The sequence below is a fragment of the Phaseolus vulgaris genome, chromosome 4 (assembly GCF_051622355.1).
Source record: "Phaseolus vulgaris cultivar YP4 chromosome 4, ASM5162235v1, whole genome shotgun sequence".
Taxonomy (NCBI): Eukaryota; Viridiplantae; Streptophyta; class Magnoliopsida; order Fabales; family Fabaceae; genus Phaseolus; species Phaseolus vulgaris.
The window spans coordinates 29,223,371-29,249,255 of NC_143501.1; the positions used below are offsets into that span (position 1 = coordinate 29,223,371).

At 34.1% G+C, this 25,885-nt stretch overlaps 1 protein-coding gene and 1 pseudogene across 1 annotated transcript; one reads left to right on the plus strand and one right to left on the minus strand.

The window, feature by feature from the left end:
- The first annotated feature begins 4,319 nt into the window (after positions 1 to 4,319).
- LOC150027992 (uncharacterized) lies at positions 4,320 to 5,919 on the plus strand (annotated as a pseudogene).
- A 1,537-nt stretch (positions 5,920 to 7,456) lies between these two features.
- Positions 7,457 to 16,518, minus strand: LOC137837442 (cellulose synthase A catalytic subunit 2 [UDP-forming]). Its single transcript, XM_068646427.1, has 14 exons — positions 15,829 to 16,518; positions 14,875 to 15,070; positions 14,355 to 14,578; positions 14,149 to 14,251; positions 13,575 to 13,746; positions 11,496 to 11,762; positions 11,060 to 11,405; positions 10,506 to 10,643; positions 10,284 to 10,409; positions 9,963 to 10,175; positions 9,582 to 9,855; positions 9,171 to 9,367; positions 8,734 to 9,084; positions 7,457 to 8,411 (listed from the first exon to the last, which is right to left on the minus strand). Exons 1-14 carry the CDS (start codon positions 15,907 to 15,909, stop codon positions 7,830 to 7,832), a joined length of 3,270 nt encoding a protein of 1,089 aa, XP_068502528.1. The 5' UTR covers positions 15,910 to 16,518; the 3' UTR covers positions 7,457 to 7,829.
- Between the last annotated feature and the right edge of the window lie 9,367 nt (positions 16,519 to 25,885).

Below are 25,885 nucleotides of genomic sequence, written 5' to 3' on the forward strand. Positions count from 1 at the left end.
GATGGTGGTGAGGATATTGGTGAGCATGATGGTGTGGAGCCTCATAGCGTGGAAGGTGTGGTTGATGAAGATGAGGAGGAGGAGGAGGAAGGTCATGGTGGTCAGGGTATTGGTGCGGCTATTCATGAAGACATGGAATGTGATCATGGTAGTGGGGATGATGATGGTGGGCATGTGTCAAAAGATTCTTCTTAGTTAAAAGAGGTTCAATTTACTAGAGATAAGGATGAGGGTGAGGGTACTACAAATAAGGGTGACGGTGAGGGTAGGTAGAGGCATAGAAGTAAAAGGCATGCCAGTAATCCCATAGAAGGTTTAGAACCAAATTCTGCAGATGTTGCAGAATTTGGGTGTTGATGATGATGAAAGTGAAGGAACATTTGTGCATGATGGAGGATTTTCAAATACAGAGTGGGAATTAGAAGAGTTATACAACATGGACGAAGTTGAAGATGGTGGGGAGCATATCAGTACTGGTGGTAAATTTCCATCCTTTCAAATGCCGAAAAACATGGCAAAATTTTCCTGGGATTTGGGTACCTATTTTACAAACAAGGAAGCATTTAAAGATGCCATCAGTGTAGAACATGGAAGCTTTGATGAAACCAAATTTGTGATAAGAGTTTGATGCTTTGCTGCTTTGATTGAAGCTTAGTTCTAGGGTGTTTAGAAATTGTGTAAAGTTCATTCTTAATCCTATGCACAAGCTGAATCAATCTATTTTGAAAGAGAAAAATGTTTTTCTAAGCCAAGTGAAAAACAATCGGTTGATTTCACGGTTTAGTCGGTTGTTTTACACCCAGTTGTTTGAAGGTTTTCAAAACTGATTTTGACTTGGTTGACTAACTGTCAAAACCAATTCAACCTGTTAAAACAACATTTCAACCGGTTGATTGTCACATTTCTTAACAATTTTTCAAAAACCTGTTTAATCTGTTTTCAATTAAATTAAAATTGTTTTAGCTCATGATTAACTTCCTAAACCGGCTAGATTTAAGAGCTATAATTATGGTTTCTCTCTATATTCAAAAAGAAACATGAAGTAAGATTGAAAACGTTTTTTAGGAGAGATTTTGCAAGATTTCCTAAAGGTTGTGCATTGTTTCAAGAACTGATCTTAGGAGCTCTGTGATTTCCTGAATACCAAATGTAATTTGTTCCTTTTGGTTCTTGTAATTGTTTTTTCTTTCTATACTTGTAAGTTTGTTAATCTCTAAGGTTAGAAGTTGTTCTGACTGTGGTTGTGTGAAAAGCAAAGAGGGTGAGTGTTCTTGTGTGGTAAAGATTGCCTCTTTGTAGTGTTGAGTGTTTGTAATCTATGATTGATTTCTATTGGAATACCCAGAGGTTTACTAGGGACTGGATGTAGCTCAGGTGTTGAGTGAAACAGTATAAATTGATTGTGTAATCTTTCTCTCTCTCTCTTTGATAGAGATCAAGTAAGAGAGGATTTTACTAATGGAGGAAGAGGCCATCCATCCAAACATTTAAAGTTCTTCCTTCTAGTCTTCTCAAAAATTAAAGAAGAATTAAGTAAAGAGAGGATCAAGCCCAAAGCCAACAAGAAGACTACATGCATTCAAGAATGGGCTCCAATTAATATCTTTCTTTGTAATTTCTTTTGTATAAATTTGTAAAACATATAGGAGTAGTGTTTAGGAAGGTGCTAAGAGGGAAACCAAAAAGACACCTCTTTTGTAAGTACCTTAGGCGTTAGTTTTTAGGAAAGAGCTAGAAGAAGTGACTTTTCCTTCTCTTGCTCATTTAGGCGCCAATTTAGGAATAGGCTAGAAGGAGACTCTTCAAATATTACTTCCTTTGTACTCTTGGTCGGTCTTATGTCTCTATATAAAGGCATGAAAGGCATCTTCAATAATAGATTTGATATTTTGAGTCTCCCGAATTGGTGAGTGATTGAGAGACTTGTGTCTTCTCCTCTTCTAGTCTCATCTTGAGTGCATTCTTGGAACCTCAAATGGCGGCATCTACACTCATCTTGAAGCCTTTCATCCTTCAAGTGGCGTGTTCATTTCCAAGAACTCCAACCACATAAGTTTCCTATTTCGTTTCATCTTCTTCATCCATTTTCAATCCAAAACAAATCCTAAAACATGTCTTTGATGTTTCTTTCCATTTCAATCGGTTAAACTTGTTTGTTTTGTGTTTTCATTCGGTAGTTCTTCTTAGTTTGTTGTTGTTGTGTTTTTAATTGTGTTTCATGGAGATTTAATCGGTTCATTTGTGTTCTTTTGTGTTTTTAATCAGTTCATTTGTGTTCTTTTGTGTTTCAATCGGTTCATTTTCCTTTTCAAGGGTTTCTATAGGAGTTTGACTTGGTTACTTGTGATTTGGTGAGTTCTTGAATGTTAAGAACATTGATCCAATTCTTAGAAAGTGCCTAATCATATTCCAACTCTTGTTGAATCCTTAAAATCTCCATATTATATCTCTATCATGTTATTGGAATCATATCACTCTTACTCATTACAAACTGTTTGATTTGATTTTTGTCTCTGCTGTTATAAACAACCGGTTAAAACGAAATTTCAACTGATTGTTTTTCTGCAAACAGATTTAATTACTTTGATTGTTTGGCTTCCCTGATTGCTCTTTCTGTGATTGTTGATAAATCTTCATTCTTAACCTATCTTTGCTATTTGGACCCCTAAAGTGAGTCATGATGGCTTCTACAAATCTTCAGGGAAGGATAAAAATAACATTTCTACAAAAACTTTTCCTTCCAATATTTCAAAAGAAACCACTTCTTCCTATAAAGTTTTTAAAGACTAACCTTCTACCTCTACCCCTAAGTCACCCACCAAACTTTCAAGCACAAAATGTTTTAAATGTTTAGGGTTTGGGCACATAGTTGCCAATTATCCAAATAAAAGGACCCCAAAGCTAAAAGAGGAGCATCATGCCCAAATTAAAACAAAAACCAAAAGTGAAAATGAAAGAGAAAACGAAGGACAAGATAACACGGGTATCATCACTTCACCTCAAAGGTGTTTTTCTTCCTTGTCTTTTAAATTACCTAAACATTCTAAATACTTGACATATTTGATTAAGAAGTTTAGGGATGATATTCAAAAACCTCCTAAAGGTTATCACCTTCTAAAAGGATTCTCCCAAAATCATTTCATCCCCAAATATTCTTTCCGAACATGGCCTGTAGCTAGAATTCAACCATATAATCTCCCCAAGCTTAATGAACATAAGTTTGCTTCACACCTCCCATATACAAATCATGTGAACCAACTCACTATGTTACTTGCAGGAGTTCTAAATTCGAGGACCAATTCTTGTGAACCTGGGGAGCATGATACAAACCGACAGATGACTAAGGACACAACAAGCACTTCCCAAAAGGGTCAGTCATCTCAAGATACAAAGTCAGGCCCCACCAAGCCTCGAGAAAGAATCAACAAAAGAAGAAGAAGCTATAAACCAGAATACCATAAGTTTTTCGTTTTGGTCTTCTTAAAAAAATAGAATATGTTTGTAGATAATTTGGGCTCGCTTTAGGGGTCCAAATAGCAAAGATAGGCTAGAATAAGGTGCCTTTAGTATAATAAGGGATATAGTTATCATTTTAGGTTGTTCCTAGCCCTTTAGGAAGGCAATTTGACCTAGTTTCTAAAAGGACAAGCCTAAGGTGCGGGTTTGACTTAGTCAAACCCTAAGGCTGCCTTTTTTTTTCCTTTTTCCCATCCTACCCCTTTTTCTTGTTTTCCAAGGCTCCTTCACCTATAAATAGGATGCCTACCCAATGTATTTTACAAGTTGAAATTTGAATGAAGTGAAGAAACTTTGCACAAATTGTGTGAGCTCTTAGTGAGGCTTATGTCCTCTTCGATTTGAGGTCTTATCTTGAGTGATTGAGAAGCTCTCAAGTGGCGGCCAACACACTCATCTTGAAGCACGTCACCCTCCAAGTGGCGTGACAATTCTCACCCACCATCATAAGTTTTCTCATTCCATTTCTCCATTCCATTTTATGTGTTTGTCTTTTAGTTTCTTTTCTTTGTTGTTTTTGAGTTTCGATCATAATCATGAGTATGGTGCACCATTTGGGAGGTTGTGACCACCATTGATGTTAACCTTGTGCCCCTTTTAAATTTCGCAATTGCATCTCATCCTCACCATATCTTGTTTTTCATTTTTGCCTCTGTGAAGTGAACTTCCACACTTACTTAACCACTTGGTTAAGTTCGTGTCCAGTGGGAATCTTCCTTATGTCATCACCTTAAATTGTTAAAATCTCAATCTTAAGTAAAAGTGTCACCATAAATGAAAACATCTAAAAATCAACTCACATCATGAGGGCTATAAAGGAAGTTAATGATGAGGCTTTCAAACATCTGATTGCACTACCTCTCAAGCAAGCATTCATAAAGCACATACTTGTACTCACATACATCATTTCACCTGTACTCACATCATATACTCACATCATCTTAGTTGATTGATATGGTATTTTTGTTATTGATGTGCTTGATACATGCCTCTTTTTCATTAGGGTCGGTTAAAGTTTATAGATGCATGGTTGAAACACTTCTACTTTAAGAAAAAGTGAGTTATACATAAAAGTATTATTCATTGAATAATATGATTGGATCTGCCTCTAATCTTCACATCTTGCCTCTAATCTTCACATCTGAATCAAATTCATGTTAGAAATCTTATATGTTTACTCCTTGATGGCTGATTATATATTTAAATGATAGTGTTTGTGTTTTAATCTATAGAAAAGACTTATTTTTTTAAAAATTAATTTTGATGCAATATAAATGTTGTATGACTCGTGTTCCACTAGTTTTGTGCAGCAATTGTAATGAAGTATGAATGTTATATGATTCGTTTTGTGCAGTAGTTTTTTTTTTCAGTTTTTCAAGTCATAAAAGAAATATAAAATCATTTATTTTCCTTTATGTGGTCTAGATCAAGGTTCACATTCACTTTAAAATGTGACTCACTTGTCTAACAATATTTGTTAAAGCTTTAATAGTGTGTTTGTAGTTGCACGTGCAAAACCTATCATTAGCATGCTAGAAGATATCAGGTCTTGTATAATGTAGAGATGGGCAAAGAACATATTGAAAATTGCCTCATTTGAAGGATCAATATGTCCAAAGATTTTAAGTAGGTAACAAAAGGAAGCAAATCAAACTCGATATTGGATACCCAGGTTAGATGACAACATTCATACAGTATTTTAAAAAGTTATTGTGTTAGTTGTTAGATATGTCTAACCCATTCAATCATCATAGCTCTTCCACATATCAGCTATTTGAAGTGAGGCATATCTATATCATTGGAGAAAAAATTGTGGTTAACTTGGACATACATGACTACAACTTCCGAAAATGGATGTTGACGGGAATACTTTGTTGTCATGCACTTTTTGCAATGAAATTTATGAATGTGGATGCAGACAACTTCATTTCATTATGGTTCAAGAAGGAAACATATGCAGAGGTGTACAATTCAATTATATATCCAGTGGACGGTGAACAAGTGTGGGACAAAACTGAAATGCCATATATTGTGCCACCTCCCACAAAGAAGATGCCTGGAAGACCAAAAAAGAAGAGAAGGTTGGAGGCATGGGAGGTAATGAAAAACAAGAGTCAGTTAGGCCAAACAGGATTAAAGAAAAAATGTGGGATCTGCCATAAGCTTGGCCACAACAGAAAGTCCTGCATTGAAAAATCATCTCAACAAGCTCCAAGTGATCCATGTTCATCTCACCCAAGGTCATCTCAGCAAGCTCCATGTCAGGCAGCTCCAACCGCACCCCCTCCATCATCTCCCCCTACTCAGCCAACTCGAAGAACAACAAGACCAAATGCAAAATTTGTCAAACCCAACACGAGGCTTAAGTTACAATCCATGAGAGTTCAGTTTTGGAAGTCATGACTGCTTTTGGAACACATTTCAATACATCTCACCTTGTACTTTGGACACCCCAAAATTGTCTCCCACCATTTTTTACAGTTGTTGTTGTTCTCAAAACTGCAAATTCCTCACAATCGCAAATGGGAGCAACCAATGCGGTCCTGCTCCCACCACCATGGCTACAATTAGACTGATTCTGCACTTCCATCCGATTACAGGTGCATGATGATACAAATACAGACCTATAGGCAAGCATTCCTACTTAAGGAAACCGCAAATAATAACAAATCTAGGAACAAATCACAAAAGTCAATTCCTTCCTCCCACCAACGAATCCACAACACCGGACTCCACCACAAACGACCCTCATATCCGTGAATAAACCACCTTCCAAAAAACGTTAACGAGAAGAAGAAACCCTAACCCTCCACACTTTATTAATCTCTATCAAACTCAATCTCATGTCACCTCACACAACACCCAATCTGATGTGTCTTTAAATAGACAGTGCACATGAACATTTCTCTCTATCACATAAGCAGCACTTGAGGCTGTAAGGTGAAACTTAACAGAAAGGACCAATATGAATACTTTTTAAAAAATATAGGGACCAAATTGACTTTTTTTTAAAACCACCATACTAAATTGAATATTAACCCTAAATGTAGAAACCAATAAGATAATTATAATATATATATATATATATATCTCCAGAATTCAGCTCTCTGAAAATCAAATTCTGAAAAAAAAAATTATTTCGTGAATGAGAAGCAAATGTGAGAATTTGATTTAATGGATTTGAATTCTTACTAGGTGTGGAGGGTTATATTCAGGGAATTATTTCCCAAATCCGTACTGGTTATGGAAAAAATCTCCAAATTTCCACTATGAACAGGAATAAGTACTATTTGGGGGAAATAAAGTTTCCCTGATTCCATATTAAGACTTTTTTTAAAAAAAAAATGTATTATTCATGGAAAATAAATCTTAAAAGAAAGTTATTTACTTGGAGAGTTTGCACATTGACCCAGTATTCAGCTTTCACCAGATTGGAAACTTGTGATTCTAAAATCAGTTCACGTGATATTCTTTGCAAGTTCTTTTGACTGACAAGTAAAGAGAGTGAAAATAGTGAGAGTTTCTGAGCTTGTCCCATCAGCAAAAACTGTGATGTTGACACTTCAACTACCTAATCAATATCCAACCATCGATTTATAAATGGTTCTTCTGTCTAGTCCTAGACACTAGTTAAAAAAAAATCATTTTTTTATTACAATTAATATGAAATGCATTAAAATTAAACTTTACACTTTACTTGTGCTGTCATATATGATTTTTTTCTCTCATCAGTTTTAATCTGTAATAAGGACTAAGCTAAACACTTTATTAACTCTACATACATTCATGCCCCATAGGAGGAAATGCAAGATTTGGCAAAACGAGTTTTAAGGCAAATAGAGGGATATACAAAAATTGGCAGAAAATTTCAAGACCAGTTCATTGCACAAATCTGCACTTAGCTTTGCATTATTTTCAAGATACTATGTGAAATTGGAAATACTATACAATGTAGACGTTTTATTCACTTGGTGCAACAGTATCAAAATCAACCATAGATCCCACTTTCATAGGGGATTTCAAACACATGAGAACACTTATGATTACAAATATGAGATGCCTTATTTAGAAATAAGTTATAAATTACATCTCACCTGTGATTTCAGACTAAATGCACATGTATAAAAAGAATAATGAAACCTTTCAAAACATGTTGTATCTACAAACACCCGCCACAAATAACTTTGTTTTTCAGTGGTAGTGCTTACCAACAGATAGTACTGCATCCAGAAATGTGTCTTTGACCAAAAATTTATGCATGTTGCAAGACTAATCTGTGTAAAACAGTAAACCATGCCTTCCATCTTGTTACCTTAGTCACACTTCAATCCACAAATTTCCAGCACAATATCATTTTTGGCCAAAAATGGGTTGATCCTCACCCAAAGTAGTGTTAAGATTGAAGCCAGAAGAATGGCCCAGACCAATATGATGGTAGGAACACCTTCCTGTTTACCCATGACACCCTTGAGGAAAGGGTAAAGATGGACAATGACCCAAAGGGCGAAAAATAGCCTGCCAAACAAAGGACCCCATGAATCATAGCCATTATTTATAGCATCTGACACACCAACAATGACTCCAATTATGTTTATGATTAGTAGGGTCAAGGGAGGGATCAACAAGGATGTCCACTTGAAGATGTAGAGTTCAGCAAAATCTCCATCGTCTGCAGCTTTGGATGTGACAGTGAAGTTTGTGTTAACTCCTGCCAGAACTTTGAGCAAACCCTGAAAGAGAGCAAACAGATGTGAGGAGGCACCACCAATAACCCAGAACTGCTCATTCCTCCACCAGTCATGTATACCAACACCTCCCCACTGCATTTCCAGGATGCCAGTTGCAGCTATAGAGATGAATAGGGCCATGAAAATGATACTGGCATAGTTACTTATCTGAGAACAATAAAATAAAGCATTAGTCAAAAACATCATAAACTGCATCCCATTCTATTTTATTGCTTAAAACAATTCTTGAATTTGGTGTGAGCACTATACATACTCCTAATCAAAAGTTTGAGATAATATTAAAAAACTTTGTAACACACTTTACTACAGACTATATTATGATTTTAATACATCTTCGGCTTTCGATTGGTTATGCCTATAGGCACTGTAATTATGTGAAAGTTACTTCTATGTTTATGTATCCCTACCTAGGACATAAATTGTACTCAGTTTGAGGATTGTAATTAAAAGTTGAAAAAATTAACCCTACCTCAGGGACAATGAATTTTCCAGTGAGCAGACAGACAGCTGGCAATGCACAGTAAGCAATTAAGGGAACTGAAGTCAGAGGATAAACAACTGAGTTTATGTAAGAGAATCGTTCCAGCGATTTCAAGCCACCACCATAACCATACCAAATAGGACAATGCCTACTGAAAAAGATCTCAACAGATCCAAGCGCCCATCGAAGAACTTGATGCAGACGATCTGAGAGATTTATAGGAGCTGAACCCTTGAAAGCAGGCCTTTTGGGCATGCAGTACACAGATCTCCAACCATGACAATGCATCTTGAAACCTGTTAAAATATCTTCTGTAACTGATCCATATATCCACCCTACCTGAAACAATGTTGCAGAGGTCTAAATACATGTAGACCATGGCTTAAAAGAGCTTCAAGGCCTTAAATCTGAAACAAATAGCATACCTCTTTCCCCCATTCTGTCTTATCCTCATATCCACAACTAATTACATGGATGGCTTCTTTCAAGAGTGTCGCAGAACTTGCTGCTTTTGGAATACCCCCATCTTCCATGAGTGTTGAAGCTATGAAAACAGATGATTGCCCATATTTCTTCTCAAACTTTTGTTGAGACATTAGTGAGGACTTCTCGTTGTCAAATCCTGTGATTGAGGTTTCAAGAGGAACACCAAATGCCATTACAAAATTAATTAGTTGCTTCATAAGAATGCAAATACAATAAAAGTATGCTACATAAGTATGTATTGTAATAGTAGAGCAAAGTTCAACTCAGTACATCTCAAAAACTATTTAAGAGTCTTAGAAAGCATTTCAATGTTTCCAAATGAAACACGGCCAATTTGAGGCATTTCATACCTTCAATTCCCTCTTCAATATTTTCTAGTGCATGCATTTGCTTAGTGTCATCCTTATTCTTTACCATCTTTTTCATACTTGACTTTGATTTAATCTTTCTCTTACTAGATCCACAACACAGACCGCAACACCATTTAGGCCAACAGTTACATGTCTTCCTTGGTGGTTTCTTCGTAGCAGGAGCGTCATATCCATAAAATGCCTGCCTCCTGAAGACACACCCAGTTCCCACATATATTGGTCCTTGGATCCCATCCAAACCTTTCATATTGATCTATACATATTTAACAAATATTAGCTCTTCATAGCAAACTAAAAGCTATATGTATGTATAGTATGGTAGTATATATGTTCAAACAACACGAGCAAATTCTTACTTACATCAAAGAATACAACATTGCGATTTGAGTATCTATCATTACGATCAATCCCATCAAATCTTTGGGGAAACTGTACATAGCATATTTTTTTCCCTGATGTAGGATCCATCATGAAGCACATGGATTCACGAAGGGCCTTACTATTATTTATGTAGTGATCACAATCAACATTCAGTAGGTAAGGAGCATTTGTGATTATTGCTGAGACTCTCACCTTCACAATCAACCAACAAAGCAATAGAAAAAATGTTAGAAGGGAAATGGAGAGACAGAAGAAAACTAGGAAAGCTTTCAGTTTTATAGTGAGAAAAGGGGACTCTACCAAAGCATTCATAGCTCCAGCTTTCTTGTGGTGCTCATATCCAGGTCTTTTCTCACGAGACACATAGACAAGTCGAGGTAATTCATTTCCTTCAATGTCACGAACACCATTTTGACCAAGGAAAACCTGTAATCACAGTTAAGTCATACAGACATGCCATGTGGACACAACATTTTCAATCTACACAAAAGACCAAAAATAGCATCTTAACATGGTACTCACTTGTATCATTCCAGGATGATCTCTGACATTGTTCCCAGGCCATGGTGTACCATCCTGCATTGTCCAACCATCCTCAGGAACCTTCTGTGCCATTGCCACCAATGCATTAATCCTCACTTTGAACTCTTCATACTCCCTCTGTGTCAACACAATTGAGTACAACAAATGCAACCAATTATTGGTTGAAGCCAAATAGAAGAGATGAAAGATGATATACAAAGAAATAAAGGGCAAAACTTAGGTACAATTCTTAAGGTGTTTTTAACATTGTTATTCAATGAATTGGAATTCATCTCAGTATTATGTAAATTTTTCTAGTGGAACTTTTATTTTGATCGGAGAACACAAAAAATAAATAAACAACTACGTCTAAGTTTTGTCCTAAAGTAACATTCAATCATGATTATAGAGAAGCCGAAGAAAAATAACTAAACTTTCCCCTGGCATAAACTATGTTTCTCAGTTAGTCTAGTCATATTTCATGCAAAATTGAAACCTTAAGTTTATGGGTTTTCCTTTGGTCAGAAAATGACATCATAGGAACAATTTCAAACCTTAATGGCACGACGTTCTCTTATAAATCCTGCATCAACTTTATCCTTCAAGTAGTCAACCTTTTGTGCAAAATACCATTCTGGAGCCCGTGGTTCAATGCTGAACTTCTTGCAGAATGGAACCCATTTCCTTGCAAACTCAGAAGTCTCAGAGAGTGCTTCAAATGTAAGCATTGCAGCACCATCATCTGAGACATAACATGCAACCTTCTCCACTGGATAATCCACAGCAAGGATGGACAGAACTGTGTTTGCAGTTATAAGTGGAGGCTCTTTCATAGGATCCACTGTACTGACAAACACATCTATATCAGCTAACTGAGATGGTTTTCCTTCTTTCTCGTACCTGTGAAGTTGTAATTTGTAAATAATTAACAAATAATGTCTTATGCCACACACACACACATAAAAGGAGAGGCAGAGAAAGACCAAATACCTTAGAGATAAACGATCAAGGTATGTTTCCCGCATTATTGGGCTCCATTTTGGGAACTGATCAAAAATCCATGACACAGCAAACCAGATTTCACATATTACTGATGTGAGCCACAATGCATATGCATCATTGACTGGATGGAGAATTCTATAATGGAAAAAGAGGCCAAGAATGACAATCCGCAGTACTATTATGATTCTGTATGGATTTATCCTGCTTGAACTAATTGGCAGCTTTCTCCACAGTGGTTGCCTTCCTTCATCCATTCTGTCAACAGGAATTCAGATTAAATAATCATAAATTCAGCAGAAAATAAAGTAAATAAATATAGCAAGACAATATGAATGCAACTGGTGTATTTTCACTTGCTATGCAATCTCCAGACAGGAAAAAAAATGGATGTTCTTGCACATAGTTGTGGGAATTGGTGGATGGAGGAAAGAACAAAATTGTGTTCTTATCCTTAAAAATAGATAAATAAAATTAGTTAGTTAGTGGATTAATAATTATTACATCTTCTAACATGGTGGAATAGAAATCCAAGTTACTATTTCAATAAGTTTGGTGAAACAACTCATTTGTAACTAAAATTTTCTCTTGCAATACTAGTTTTCAGACACTTAGCAAAACCAACATATCTTCTTCAGCATTTTAATATGAAGATGTTAATCTGGTAAAATATTAGTTGTTTATAATGAAGATTGATGATGTTTTAGTTGATTATTGGTATGAGAAAGTTGACAGTTAATCAATTACTTGATGAGTTCAAGAAATAGTGTGATTTTAGAAATATTGGTAAAAAATTAAAGAAAGCTTAATCTACAACCTTATATAGCTCTCTGCCAAACCTAGAAACTTGAAAAAAAATTACAATAAAAATGTGCTAATGTTGGTGATGAAATGCTCAGCAAGTATATATAAATTTTAAATAAAAAATATCGAAACTTAAAATAAGTATAAGAAGGATACGTCATAAATTATTGAAAATTTGTACCTAAAAAATTAGACATTTTAATTAACAATAAATTAAAGATAAAAATTCAAATAATTATGATTTATGGATAAGTTTAAGATAGAAACTAATCTTTAAAAACTAAAATTAATATTTCAAATAAAATTGCTAAATGATACTTAGTAAAAGAAAGGTTCACGTTAGTTAATTGCAAAATTAATAATGAAAACATAATTTAAACCTAATTACTTTAACTGTAACTTCTTTGTAGATTGCAAATAAAGCTCTAAAAAAATTTATAAGTTACTATTAAACCCTAGTCATAGTGTAGAGTAAAATTACATAAAAATCCAACAAGCAAATAATTCTATTTAACTACTGTTTTACCTAAATACTATTTGGAGGATAAGAACTAAATTCTAGTCACTCCCCATCTATAAATTATCATGGTTGTGTGGCCAAATGTTGGTTTAGTATTTTACCAAGTATTATGGTAAAAGTTATATCTATATCTTGTTATTGTTAATTAATTTACATGAATATCTACAGAAGATAAGATCGAAGTGATGCATTAAATATTACTTTTACTTTAATATTTTACATGTTATATGGCACAAACTACAAGAAGGCCATAAAATATTAATTTTACATAAATAAAATTAAATTTTCACCTTACCTAAATAGGTTGTCAGAATATTTTTTGGAAGAATGTGAGTGAGGAGTATTGATTTAGTAAGTTATTACTAAATCCCATTTTCTTAATCATATTTATATATATTGCCATAAATATAGAAAAATTATTCAAATCAAATATTAAAAGTAATTCTATTTATCTTATTATTTTACATGATACAAGTTGTAACTTTCTGACTAGCTGACAATGGTTTAAAATTATGACTTTAGTGAATAATGTTGCTAACATTTTCAGTTTAACATTTAGCTGTTTGTAAGAGGCAAAATAAGTTGGACATGCTCTAAGATTGAAGCAGACAATTTTGGGTTTAAATAAGTTGAAATACCTTAAAAGTTAAAGTTGACAAATGAGGAGCACAAATAAAACCAGCAAGTTTTATGATTAACTTTGAAGGAAAAAATTATGAGAATAGGAATTAGACAGTAAGACCTACTTTGGCAAGTCAGGATCATCCAGATCATCACTATCCTTACCCCCATCATGCCTAACCACCTGAAGTTTTTCACTTTGCTTTTTCTTCCAATCCTCCATCCTTTCCTTCCATGCAACACTTCCATATCCATAAACTGCTATATCCTTTTTAGGATCCATAGGTCTAGGTTGAACTGCATCACAACATTAATTCTCACATTAAATAAGGACAGTGAAACAAGGACAGGGAAAACTAGAAGCAGCACAGTCTGAACAATGTGCACATGCAACCAATGCAAAAAAGTCATTGCCAATTGGACAATAGCTTGGTGTAGTTAACTACTTTAAGTACACCCTCATATTTCATCTGGGTAATCTATATAACAGGTACTGTTGGTTGTGGTGCTGTTCTTTAATCAGAATAGAAGTTTACCAAAAGTCAGTATAATAAATTCTTTCATTAAATGTCAATGCAAAATTACCTTGGTAAAACTCCAATTCTGATTGGAGAACAACACAACAGCACCTATGGAATTACATGTAAGTTTTGTACCTTAAATAATTGCTACTATGTTTTGCCCGATAAAATTACTTACCAGGTACAGATGAATCAGGAAAAGGCATAGGATAAATCCGTTTCCCTCGAGCCATGAATGGAGGAAGAATGAGTGCATGTTTATCAGCAGAAATGCCCACATCCTTAATTGAAAAACCCATTACTATGACAAGTAGGCCCAAATAATAGTATATTCAAATTCAGAAAAAGGACAAGAAGAGACCCAAGTGATGAAAATGAACTGACCTCTTGACCATATGTCAGTAGAGGGATCTCAGAAGCCACAGAAGCTGCATCAAACTCTGATGGTGTGTGGACTGAACCATTGACTGAACCATAGTTAAGGCGTGTAGAGAACATGGCCTCAGCCATGTGATGATGATCTCGCCTAAGATTGCCTCCAAAATCAAACTCGCTTTCCAAATCATCAGTGTTATCCTCTTCTTCATCACCCTCAACTCTAGCACTACCTGATATCAGTTGCAGTGTTAGCCTAATCTATCATCGGATTATGTTAATAGAACAAGAGAAATGCCAACAACACACTGTATGTTGTTGGTTAAAATTCATTGGAAACTGAAGAATCATGAAACAAAAACACATTAAATAAGTGAGACCGCTCTAATAAATTTCTGTCAATAATAAAAAATCATTAATGTTATGCCATCATTCTTCAATATAACAAAGCCAAAAATAAGGTGAGAAAGAAACATATGAACACAGAACACAAAGAGATAAGAGTGAAAGTTGGTTGAAGCTTCTTCACCTTTGATTCGCTTATATCTCGTTTTACACTGAGGACAAACTTGGTTACCCTCTCTTCTTTCATACTCATAGCAAGGTCTGCACACAGGGAATGCACATTCATTGCAAGCAACAAATGGCTCCCCGATCACTGTAACTTCTAACTCATCCCCACAGATCTGACAAATTTGACCACTTAATTCTGTGACAGCAGTCACCTGCAAATAACAGAGATAATGCTAGCGTTGATCAGATCAGGAAAATTAGATGATAATGTACTTTATAAGAAGATGGAAGTCCGTTTTTTTATTTCTAAATAGGTGCACATGCCCTTTGTTACTTAAAATAAGCTGCATCAAAGTTTATGACTTCCATGCAAAAAATCCAAAAGCTCTGAAATTGATAAACCAGGGCAAGAAAAAATAACAAGAAGCAGGGAGAGAACAGCAAAAGAACCAAGTTGAATGAACTCAATTTATTTAAACTTAGATTGGTGAAAGAAAAAAAACGTTTTTCTTTTCTTTTCCTGTTTCTTCCACCCTGAAGCTGGAGAGAAACTGAATAGAGTTTGGATTGGAAAATTTTCCACAATTAACACAAAAACAAAATAAAAGTCGCCATCCCCAAGATAGAGAGAGAGAACTAGCTTATTTATTTCAGCTTGAAACTCTCAAGAAGACATTTAGGAAAACCATTTCTAAAAGATAAAAAAAATCATACTGAACCAAATACCCTTAGGAATGAAATGAAGGACTCAAAATGGAAAGACAGCCCAATTGGGTCAAAAAAATCAGCATGGAAATCCAAAAAAGAAAAGACCCCAATGGGGAATTTCCTTCTTCAAACTCTTGACGTGGCTTTGAGGGATGAGTTGAAGAATAAGGACAAATCTCAGAAAAGAGACTCTTTTTTGAAGGCCATGTGTGTTTAAAATCTTCAGAGGAACTGAGAAATCAGAGAGATAGAGACCACTCACTCTTGCAGTCTCATCAGCATTGATAAGAACAAACTCATTCCTGTTATGAGACCCTGCTATTAGTCTCCCGTTGGTGTCCATAGAACTCTTAACTCACTCAACACCAAAATCCTCAAATCCTAAATACTCCACTCACAGACCCATAGTGAAAGAAAGAAGCAAATATAGAAAGGCTATCAAACTAAGAGTGAAACTGAAGAAAGCTGTTTCCTTTGCAGGGCATAGTTCATGAAATGATTCTTTTCTTGAGCAACCCGGTTTTGTAACAGCTGGGGTGTCAGGTTGCTACTAGTACTACAAACTACTCTTTCTCATTTGTGAAAGGCAGAAGCTTGCAGCATTATAAGCAAACAAATCACAAAAGGGTTACATAAAGGGACAAGAAATGTGAGTGAAGAAGAAAGAAAGAGAGAGGAGAAAAAGGGGAAGAGAATCTATCCAAGCAAGCACGGGTTGGAAATTCAACGGAGAAGAGATGAGACAGAGTCAGAGACAAAGAGAGACAATGTGGGAGTGTGTTGCTGTGTACGTGTATGTATATGAGCTTGTGCAATGCTTAGTAGTAGTAGTAGTTGGATCCATAATTGTTTTCCCTCATAATACACCACATTGCTATGTAGATTATAAGTTATGCTTTTGTTTTGCTTATGAATTATTAAGCAATGCTAGCTGTAAGTGTATGTAATCTATAAGTGTGCATTGATTGATCTATAATTTTGTGGAAGTAACTTTCACAAAAATTATTTTTAATTTGTTGTGCGATTTAGATGTATATCTGAATTACTTTAAATTATATATTCATATCCAAATGTGTTTTTTTTTAATAAATAAAAAAACAGGGGCTTTTTAAGTCTTTTAATTCGATCAAAATTAATCTTGTTTGTAATACTTTAATATTTTAATTCTCATACATTTTATAATTAATAAATTTCTTCCCTTGTTCTAACATCTTGAATTTCATAAAAAAAAACAATATTGTCTAACTATAAAAATATAGGAATCGAAATCATCGGGACTAAAGCTAATTTGAATAGAGAATGAGAGATTAAAATATGTTTTTAAAGTATGTTAATAGTTAATTAAAGTGTGTTTAATATAATTTTTAAATAATCATGTAAATAAATAATAGATATAAAACTATTGAAGACTAAATTTCATTGTAGAACAATAATACTATAAAAAAAAATATTTTAAATATATTCTAATTATTTTCTTAAAACAGATGAAAATTACGTGAAATTCAAATAGAAAATTATACTATATGTTGATAAAAGGACTTAAAAAAAACACTAACTTTTCTTGCAAGCCAAGCCGAGGAGCGTAGAGTAAGGTCACGTGAGGCTAATACGAAAAAAACAAAGAGTCACGTGAGGTTCGTGCGAGTACGAGATGATGCACAAAATATCGCCATTGAACGAATTAAAGTATCATACGAATTTTGAAACAGCACTGGCGCATCATTATATAATAATAATAAGAGTAAATTCTCGTGACTGAGAAATAGCCAAAATATCTTCCCTCGAGTCTATTTTTTGAAGTTTTAAAATTTACTTTTGTACTTTGTTTCTTCTTTTGAAGTTGCACTGAAAATGGTTAGAAAAAAACTAAAGCAAACCATGAGTCACGAGAGTGCATGAATATGATTATAATTTACAGTACCAAGTTATAATTTTAATGGTGATTTATGCTTATTGAGTTACCAAATATTTCAAAACAGCCAAAAGGTACATTAATATTAGAAAAATGACTTATTTTAGAAACTTCACGTAAGTACTTAATTGTAGTAATGATAACTAGTTTTGAGAATCTATACATTTTGGGTAAAAAAGTTATTAACCTGTCAAGAATAGAAGAGAAGAGTTTATTGTGCCCAAAACTCAACAACGTTTCTTATTATGTTAGAAACTCTACGTTATCTTCATGGATCATTGTACATATTGAAGTAGGAAGTTGCATTAGAAAATGAAGTTTTGTTCCCGAAATATTATGAGCTAGTATTTTTCTCATAATAATGGCAATTCCATCACATCATAGCTAAAAAGCATTAGAGTAGTAGGAAAATTACATGTTAAATAGAATTCAATTATTTTCTATGATTCTTCTTCCTTTAGTGGAATTGGAGAAATTAAAAATTTCAAAATTACAATAAATAAATTATATTTAATTATTTGGATAATAAATCAAGGGTAATTTTAAAACTTAATAAATATGTTTTGCTTGATTCAGTGCTTTTTGTGGTATTAAATTATCTTTTCTTTCGGGGTTAAATCAATAATATTCCTTAAATTTCCTTTTTTATGATTTTTTAAAATGATGAATTTATTCTGTATTTTTTATTTCAGAAAATTAATTTTTATGTAGAATAAAACATATATGAGAATATAAAGAAAATATTTAAATTTTGTTTATGATACTTTATAAATGTAAGGAAATTGTCGTGGTGTATCACTCCAAATATTTTAATATTTACTATCTATTACGTTATGAACCCAACAGAATATCTATATAAGGTATACAGTATTTCAAAATATTACTTATACACAATTAAAGTTTTAAATAAATACAAGATTTTAACAAAACGAAGCAAAATAAAATGTTCATGGTCTCCCAGATATTCCTGCTTATGCATATGTATTTGTTCATGTACATAATACAATCATCACAATTCACAAAACAAATAAGACATGCAACGACAAACTATTGAAATAAATTTTCATCATAAGAAAAAGTATAAAAAAATAACATTTCAATCAACAGATCGCAACCATTTGATCTCCTTAATTAAAAATAACAACATACAACAATGATACAGACAACACATGGATTTATACATTCAACAAGCGAAATATCGATCGAGGCCTTCCGGAAAACTCATATTAAGTATGTCCTTCTAGAGACTAACATTTGATCTAATTCAATACTTAGTTACAAGGAAATCCAAGAATCATGGTATCAAGGTAAGTTCATTACATCCAATACCATGTATCTACATATGATCACGGTGTGTAAGAACACCCCATTAATTTCTCAATGCCTAATATCTTAATTCATGTGACATATACCATCACTGAAGCTAGAGAATCTCTATTACAACATATGTGTTCATACTTAATACACAAATCAAACAACAGCTCACATTATCTCAAATGTATGACCTCAAATTCATACAAATTCCATCAATCTCGATAACCATTTTCATACAATACATAACATTTAAAATTTCACAAATCAAATTATATAAGTTAGTATTCACTTTACATTTGAATAGTGTCAAATTTACTTATTTTAAACACTTCAATTGCATGAATTGAATCAATTATTGGCCATAGAAAGTTTTAATATACAAATTACAAAATGATACATTTTCATAAGATTCAATGAAATTCCATGACCTATAGAAAAGAAACAAGAGGCAGCTGAGCAAAAATTACTAGTGTTGGAAATCCAAATCGAGCTCAGGGAGTTGGAGCTTTAGCTCAGGGAGTTGGCGTTTAAGCTCGAGGAGCTGGGACCGAGCACATGAAGTTAGAACTTGAGCTTAGGGAGATGCACTTGAGCGTAGGGATAGAGCTTGAGCTCAGGAAGATGCACTTGAACCCCAAAAGCTGCATCTCAAATCGCTTGAGCACAAGGGACTAACACTGAGCGAATTTGAAGCAGAGAACAACCCAAAGACAAAAGTTATCCTAAATCTATAATGTCTTGATTTACATATACATAAATATATCTCATGTAAATCACAATTTTACAAATAAAACCAATACTTAAACTTCAGAATGCACCTAACAAATAATATAAACAGTCAACCACTTCTCAAATTGTTTAAACTTCAAACCATTTTTATCAAATAACATTCATTTCACTTAAGAAAATAATCTCTACAAAAGAAAGTTGAAACTTGTAACCATGTCACCCTCACATCCAAGTTCTCTAGTCTAGGGTACTATTGAAAAGTTAAAATAACCTTTGTCACCCTCACATCCATGTCACCCTCACATCCAAGTTCTCTAACCCAACAACCATTGTCTATTCCCTCTATGATTTAAATAGACAGTGGTTCCTTTTACAACCGCTATCTATACCCTCGTTATTACCCTAATTCAAAGCCCCACGCCACTTACGCTTTTGTTCTTTGCGTTTTCTTTCCTCTTCTTTGTGCTCTCTCTTCAACTCTTTTGAACGTTCTCTTCACTCATTGCCTTTTTAAGTTCTTCCTACCCTTATTGCTTATTCTTCCTCCATTCTTGCTATTGGTTCATTGCTCATTCTTCCATTGGTTCATTTTTTAAGGTTCTTGTTCATTGCTCCACCACTGCGCTCCGCTTTCCCTCCACCGTTGTCGTCGTTGCCTTTGTAAGTTTTTCCTACCCTCATTGTTTATTCTTCTACTTTCGTTCTCATCTTATTTTTCCTCCATTATTCCATTAGTTCATTATTTAAGGTTCTTGTTCATTGCTCCACCATCACACTCCACTTTCCCTCCACCATTGTCGTTGTTGTCGTCGTTGCCTTCACCACTGCCCTTCACCGCCGTCCCTACCATCATCTTGAGGTTGGTGTTGTTTTTATTTTTCTTTTAATATTTTTTTATCTATATGTGACTTATAGATGACGATTCTAGAACCACTGTCTATACCTCAAAAGAATATATTACATTATGATAGATAGCGGTTTCTAATTGCTAAAAGAATTGTTGTCTTTGACCTTTTCTGTCCTAGTGAGTTATTTTCTATCTATCAGATTTGCAAAGTATAAAGCAAATAAATCTTTATAAATAAAGAATAAGCAATTAATCTTGTAAATTTTAAAAATTATACTAAAATAAATGTGAAGAAAATATAATATGAAAGTTATAAATATTTAATTTAAATTATAAAAAATATTAAAAAAAAATTCATTTATTAAGTTATGTTTTTATAGAACCAGTAAAGTTTATGCTATGATATTAAATCAATTATGCAGAAAAATAAGTAGGTTTTTAATTTACATGTTATTCAAATCTTATTTTCTCTTGGATAATATAATGTATAATTTTTTATTTAGGTTCTAAATTCATAAAAGAAGATTCAAGATCCATTGTTGGTTAATTTTTCATGGAGTCTTAAGAAAAAAGTTGAATCATGACATATTTGTGTTATCAATGGATATAAATTTCACACTATTATTTGGAGTGAAGACCTAAATTCCTCTAATTATGGTGTTTATTGTTGAACAAGGTGCTTAGATGTCTCCAAATCCAAGTAGAATGCATGAAGACCCTTGTTGTTGGTTGTGTGTGTGTCTAGAGTATTTGAATTTGTTAATTCACTATGTGTGATGATCCAAGGTTGTTTGTTTTCAATCCTTTTGAAAAAAAATATGTTTTCTAAAGGAAGTGAAAAATCAACCTGTTGAAATTTCGATTCAACCGGTTGTTTTACACTTAGTGTTTTTTAAAAGGATTTAAAAAAACTTGACTTTGTTGTCAAACAAATTCAATCGATTGATTCGTGTTTTCAACCAATTGATTTTCTGAAAACCTTAACAGAATTATGTTAAATGGCTTTAATTTGTTTTAAATGATTAAAACTGATTCTAGTTATGGAATTAAATGCTTTGACCAACTGTTTGGAGTTTAAATAAGTTGTTTTACACTCCATCAACTAAGAGAAATCATTCAAATCAGTTTTTTAAGACTTCAAAGAGCTTTGGATCATTCTTAAGTGTGGAATAGGATTGTCATGTATTCAGTGTGCTTTAATCTTTGATTGTATTCAGGTGTATTCCATTCCTTTCTTTCTTGATCATTGTAATTATGTGTGTATTGGTGTTGTGCAGTTTCAGAGGTTGTTCTGAAAACCATGTGGTATTTGTCAAAGGTGATGTGTGTTCTTGAAGGGTTCAAGATCACCACTTTGGTGTGTTGTTTGTAATCAAGGTTTGATTACTTAGTGAATTCTCAGTGGTTGCTGAGGACTGGTTGTAGCTCTTGGTAAAGAGTGAACTGGTATAAACATTCTGTGTTAATCTATCTATCCTTACACTCTTTAAATTTGCTTTTGCTTTATTTTTCAACACTGCTGATATAAACAACCAATTGCTTCGCAAAAACAACTGGTTTATTTTCTGCAATCAAGTTAAAAGCAGTTTTCTAATTAGCTAAACTAATTTTTCATTGATTGATTCTTCATTGTCTTTCAATCTACCTTCAATATTTGCGAAAATCTTTCATAAACAATTCACCCCCCTCTTGTTTAAGACTTATAACTCTAACATTTATGTGTGAGGAACCAATAGTTAATTAAAAGTCAAATTTCTATAGAATTGTGTAATATTATTTAACTGGAGTATAATGACTTACCAATGGTGAATTTAGTTCTCCTTCAGTGCAAATGGTTTGATAATATTTTCAATATAGGAATGAAAGTAGATAATAAGTATGAAGTCATTCAAGTAAAGCAATAACGAAGATATAATAAAGCATATAATCTATTAATATTTGCACAATAAGCAAAGCAAGTTTAGTACACAAATTATCTAGAGGAACACCAAGGTTGGTTAGGTATAATTAAGACAAAAGCTCACGGTAGAATCACTAGTAAGTCAAGTTCAGTATGAGACTCAATGCTCAGATGATAAGCTTCTACAACTTCAAGTAGTATTACATGTTGATCCAGACTTCATTTATGATTCTCTTTCTCTTGTTGACCGTGAGGAGAAGAAATAAATATGCAATTACTAAATCAAACAAACATAAATCAAGAATGTTCCTGTACGCCAATATAGTCACACATCGCTCAGGAGTCGAGACCAAGGGCAGTTTATATACTCGCTCCTCCTCCAACCCACTGAGGCGCCTTTTAAGGACAAAACCGTGACAGAGCACCAACCTCCAAAGCGGACATACCTCGGATGCGGTGGGTGATTGATCCTAGCGATGTTGTCCAATGGACTTAAGGTCGAAACAATGGCGCCCACCGTGGGGCCCGAAAAGGCTCCTTAGCCCCTCAGTTAGGGGATCCACTCCCCTTAAACCTCGACTAGGGGGTTTGTTCCTGTATGCCAATATAGTCACACATCGCTCAGGAGTCGAGGCCAAGGGCAGTTTATATACTCATTCCTCCTCCAACCCACAAGGCGCCTTTTAAGGACAAAACTGTGACGGAGCACCAACCTGCAAAGCGAACAATATCTCATATGCGGTGGGTGATTGATCCTAGCGATGCTGTCCAACGGACTTGAGGTCGGAACAAAGAATATTAGGAATCCTTTCAAGTGAAGGTGGAGTATTTTAAAAAGAATGCAATGAAAAAAGTTAGGAATGATTAGGATAAAGGGATCTGCATTCTAATATGTTAAGCATTATCATTTAGGTCAGAAACTTAGACATACTTTTTAGTAAAATCTAAGGATCTAGATCATGATAAACAAGTATTACAAATAAAATGACAATATCAATCATCAATCAAGAACAAAATATTATATTTAAACATCACCTCAACACATAAGAGTTTGAACAAATTACTCCCAATCCCAAATGGTAGAATTAGTCACTCATGTTGACCATTACAAGCATCGAAAGTAAGAAAAGAAGAGCTAGGATGTTTCTCCTTGATGATTGCCTCCTCTAGGGTTTTCTATCACCTCCTATTCTCCGAATGAATGTTTAGGGTTGTGCCTCGTGCCTAATATTTAACTTACTTGGGTTTGGGCTAAGTGACTTCTTGCCTAGGCGTGATTGGGCTCGCCTGGGTGAGTTGGACGAAAACAAGCCCAAAGTTTTCGAAGTGATCTCGCCTAGGCGAGATTGGGCTCACTTAGGCGAGATCCTATAGAAGTTTTTGGCTTAGGTGAGATTGGGCGAGTGCTAAAGCGTTCTAGCTTTCCCTTTTTATCTTTGTCTCTTCTCTTTTTGCCCTTTCATCTCCATTTTTCCCTGGAATCCTAAAATTAACACAAATTTGGGAATAAATTGTTCTTATTAAAATTATAATAAAAAAATATGTAAAAATGTTTAAATTCATAAATTAAGGGTTATATTTTAGTTATTTTATTAATTAATATTCATAAGTGCCTTTTTTTAATATGAAATATTACTGAAATATGACACTTATCAGCTTTCAAGTTCAATAGTTCCATCAGTCCTTAATTCTTTGGTAACCCCATAAACTTGACCCTTTTGTCTTCAACCTTCTAGGTTGAAATTTTAGCTTAGCACTTCTAAACATTATTGGTTGACCAATCTAAATTCATCATTCACTATAATTGCATCTTGTTGAACTTTTTCTTCCTCTTTTGTACCTGATGTAGATGGCTCTTTATTATTCTTTTCTACAGATTCTGGTACAAGCTCTTTCTTTTTTTCATATGCTTTTTAGGTGCAATGATGTATAACTTTCTCTAATACATTTGAAAGGTCCAACTACTCTTTGGTTTCAGGAAAGGCTTCATTTGATGTATCTGTTTGCAGGCAATCTTTCCCTACATTAGAACGTTTCAAACCATCAAAAACATTAAAAGTTACCTCATAATCTTGAGTTCTCACTTTAAGCTTTCTCTTATCAACATCAACAATAGCTCTAGTGGTTTTCATGAAGGGTCTGCCAAGTATCAAGGGAACCTCATTGTCTTCTTCTATGTCTATCATAACAAATTCCACAAGAAATATTAATTTATCCACCTTAAAATGAACATTTTCAACCACACCATACGGGTACTTGATTGATCTATCATCTAACTGTAGTGTCATCCTGGTAGGTTTAACTTCCAAATCACCTATCATTTTCAGAATTGTAGAGACATTAAATTGATATTAGCCTCCAAATCCAATAAAGCCTTGTCCACAGATAAAGCACCTATAGCTACTAGAATATTAAAACTTCCTAGATCATTGGATTTTAAGGTCAATGATTTATGAATAATAGCACTACAACCGGCCTCCAGCTCTATAATCTCTTCATCTATGAAGCTCCTCTTCTTTGTGAGGAACTCCTTCATGAATTTTTTATATGTCGCCATTTGTTTCAGAGCTTCAGTAAAAGGGATATTAATCTGCAGTCTCTTAAGGATATCAAGAAATATGATAAACTGTCATTCTTTAGTCTTCCTTGACAGAGCATGTGGATAAAGTAAATTCATAATTGGAGCACTCTTCTCTAGTTTCTCAAGTTTTCTCCATTTTTTTCTTTTCTATATGTACACTTTTTTTCTTTTTCCTCTTCAATCTTATTCTTCTATTCCTCAATCTCATCTTTTCTCGCTTCCTCAACAACTAAATTATCACCAATCTACTCTCCTGCTACTATACCACTTCTAGTAGTAATTGAATTGCAATTCTTCTTAAGGTTGGTTTGTGTGTTAGATAAAAACTGACCACTCTATCGCTCTGCCAACTTTTTAGCAATTTGCTCCACCTACGTTTCTAAATTTCTAATTGTCGCTTCATTATTCTTTTGACTGGCCAGAAAAGCTTGTATGAATCTTGTTTCCAATTTGCTTGTTCTCTCTTGAGTTGAAGGATATAATGGTTGTTGTTGTTGAAAGAGGCTTTGTTTACTAGATGGACCAACATTTTGTTTCACCCAAAGCTTTGATTTTGATTGCTTCTCCAATCTTGAGGATAATTTTATTATTGGAGAACCCATCTTGCCTTCCTTGGTTGCCCATGTAATGGATCTTTTCTTCAGATGGATTATTTTGAAAAGAACAATGACCATTTTGATGATCACCTCCACAAAAATCACACTTCATGGATTGAATCTGGCTCTGATAAGACTCCACAACTTGTAATTGTTGCGACAACTTGGATATTTGCTTCATCAATGCTTCCATTTGTTGTGTGAGAATTTTGTTATGAGCCAAGGGTTCATTTGAAGTGTTATGATACATCTTTCCTTTCTTTGGCTCAATTTGTCTATCATTTTGGTCTTGATAATATGTTGATGTCAATGTATCAATAATATTTGTTGCCTGTTCTACATCAACAACCATCATTGTGCCACCGGCTGCAGCGTCTAGAAGCATTTTGGTATCATATCTGAGACCATTATGAAAGATATTCAATTGGGAAATGTCTTTA

What these genes read in the sequence shown, in the direction of transcription:
- LOC137837442 (XM_068646427.1), bottom strand. Translation starts at nt 15,909, where the DNA reads ATGGACACCAACGGGAGACTAATAGCAGGGTCTCATAACAGGAATGAG. An exon ending in ATGCTGATGAGACTGCAAGA is followed by an intron (nt 15,071 to 15,828) that starts GTGAGTGGTCTC and finishes TGTTATTTGCAG; the next exon opens with GTGACTGCTGTCACAGAATT. An exon ending in CTTGATCGTTTATCTCTAAG is followed by an intron (nt 11,406 to 11,495) that starts GTATTTGGTCTT and finishes ACAACTTCACAG; the next exon opens with GTACGAGAAAGAAGGAAAAC.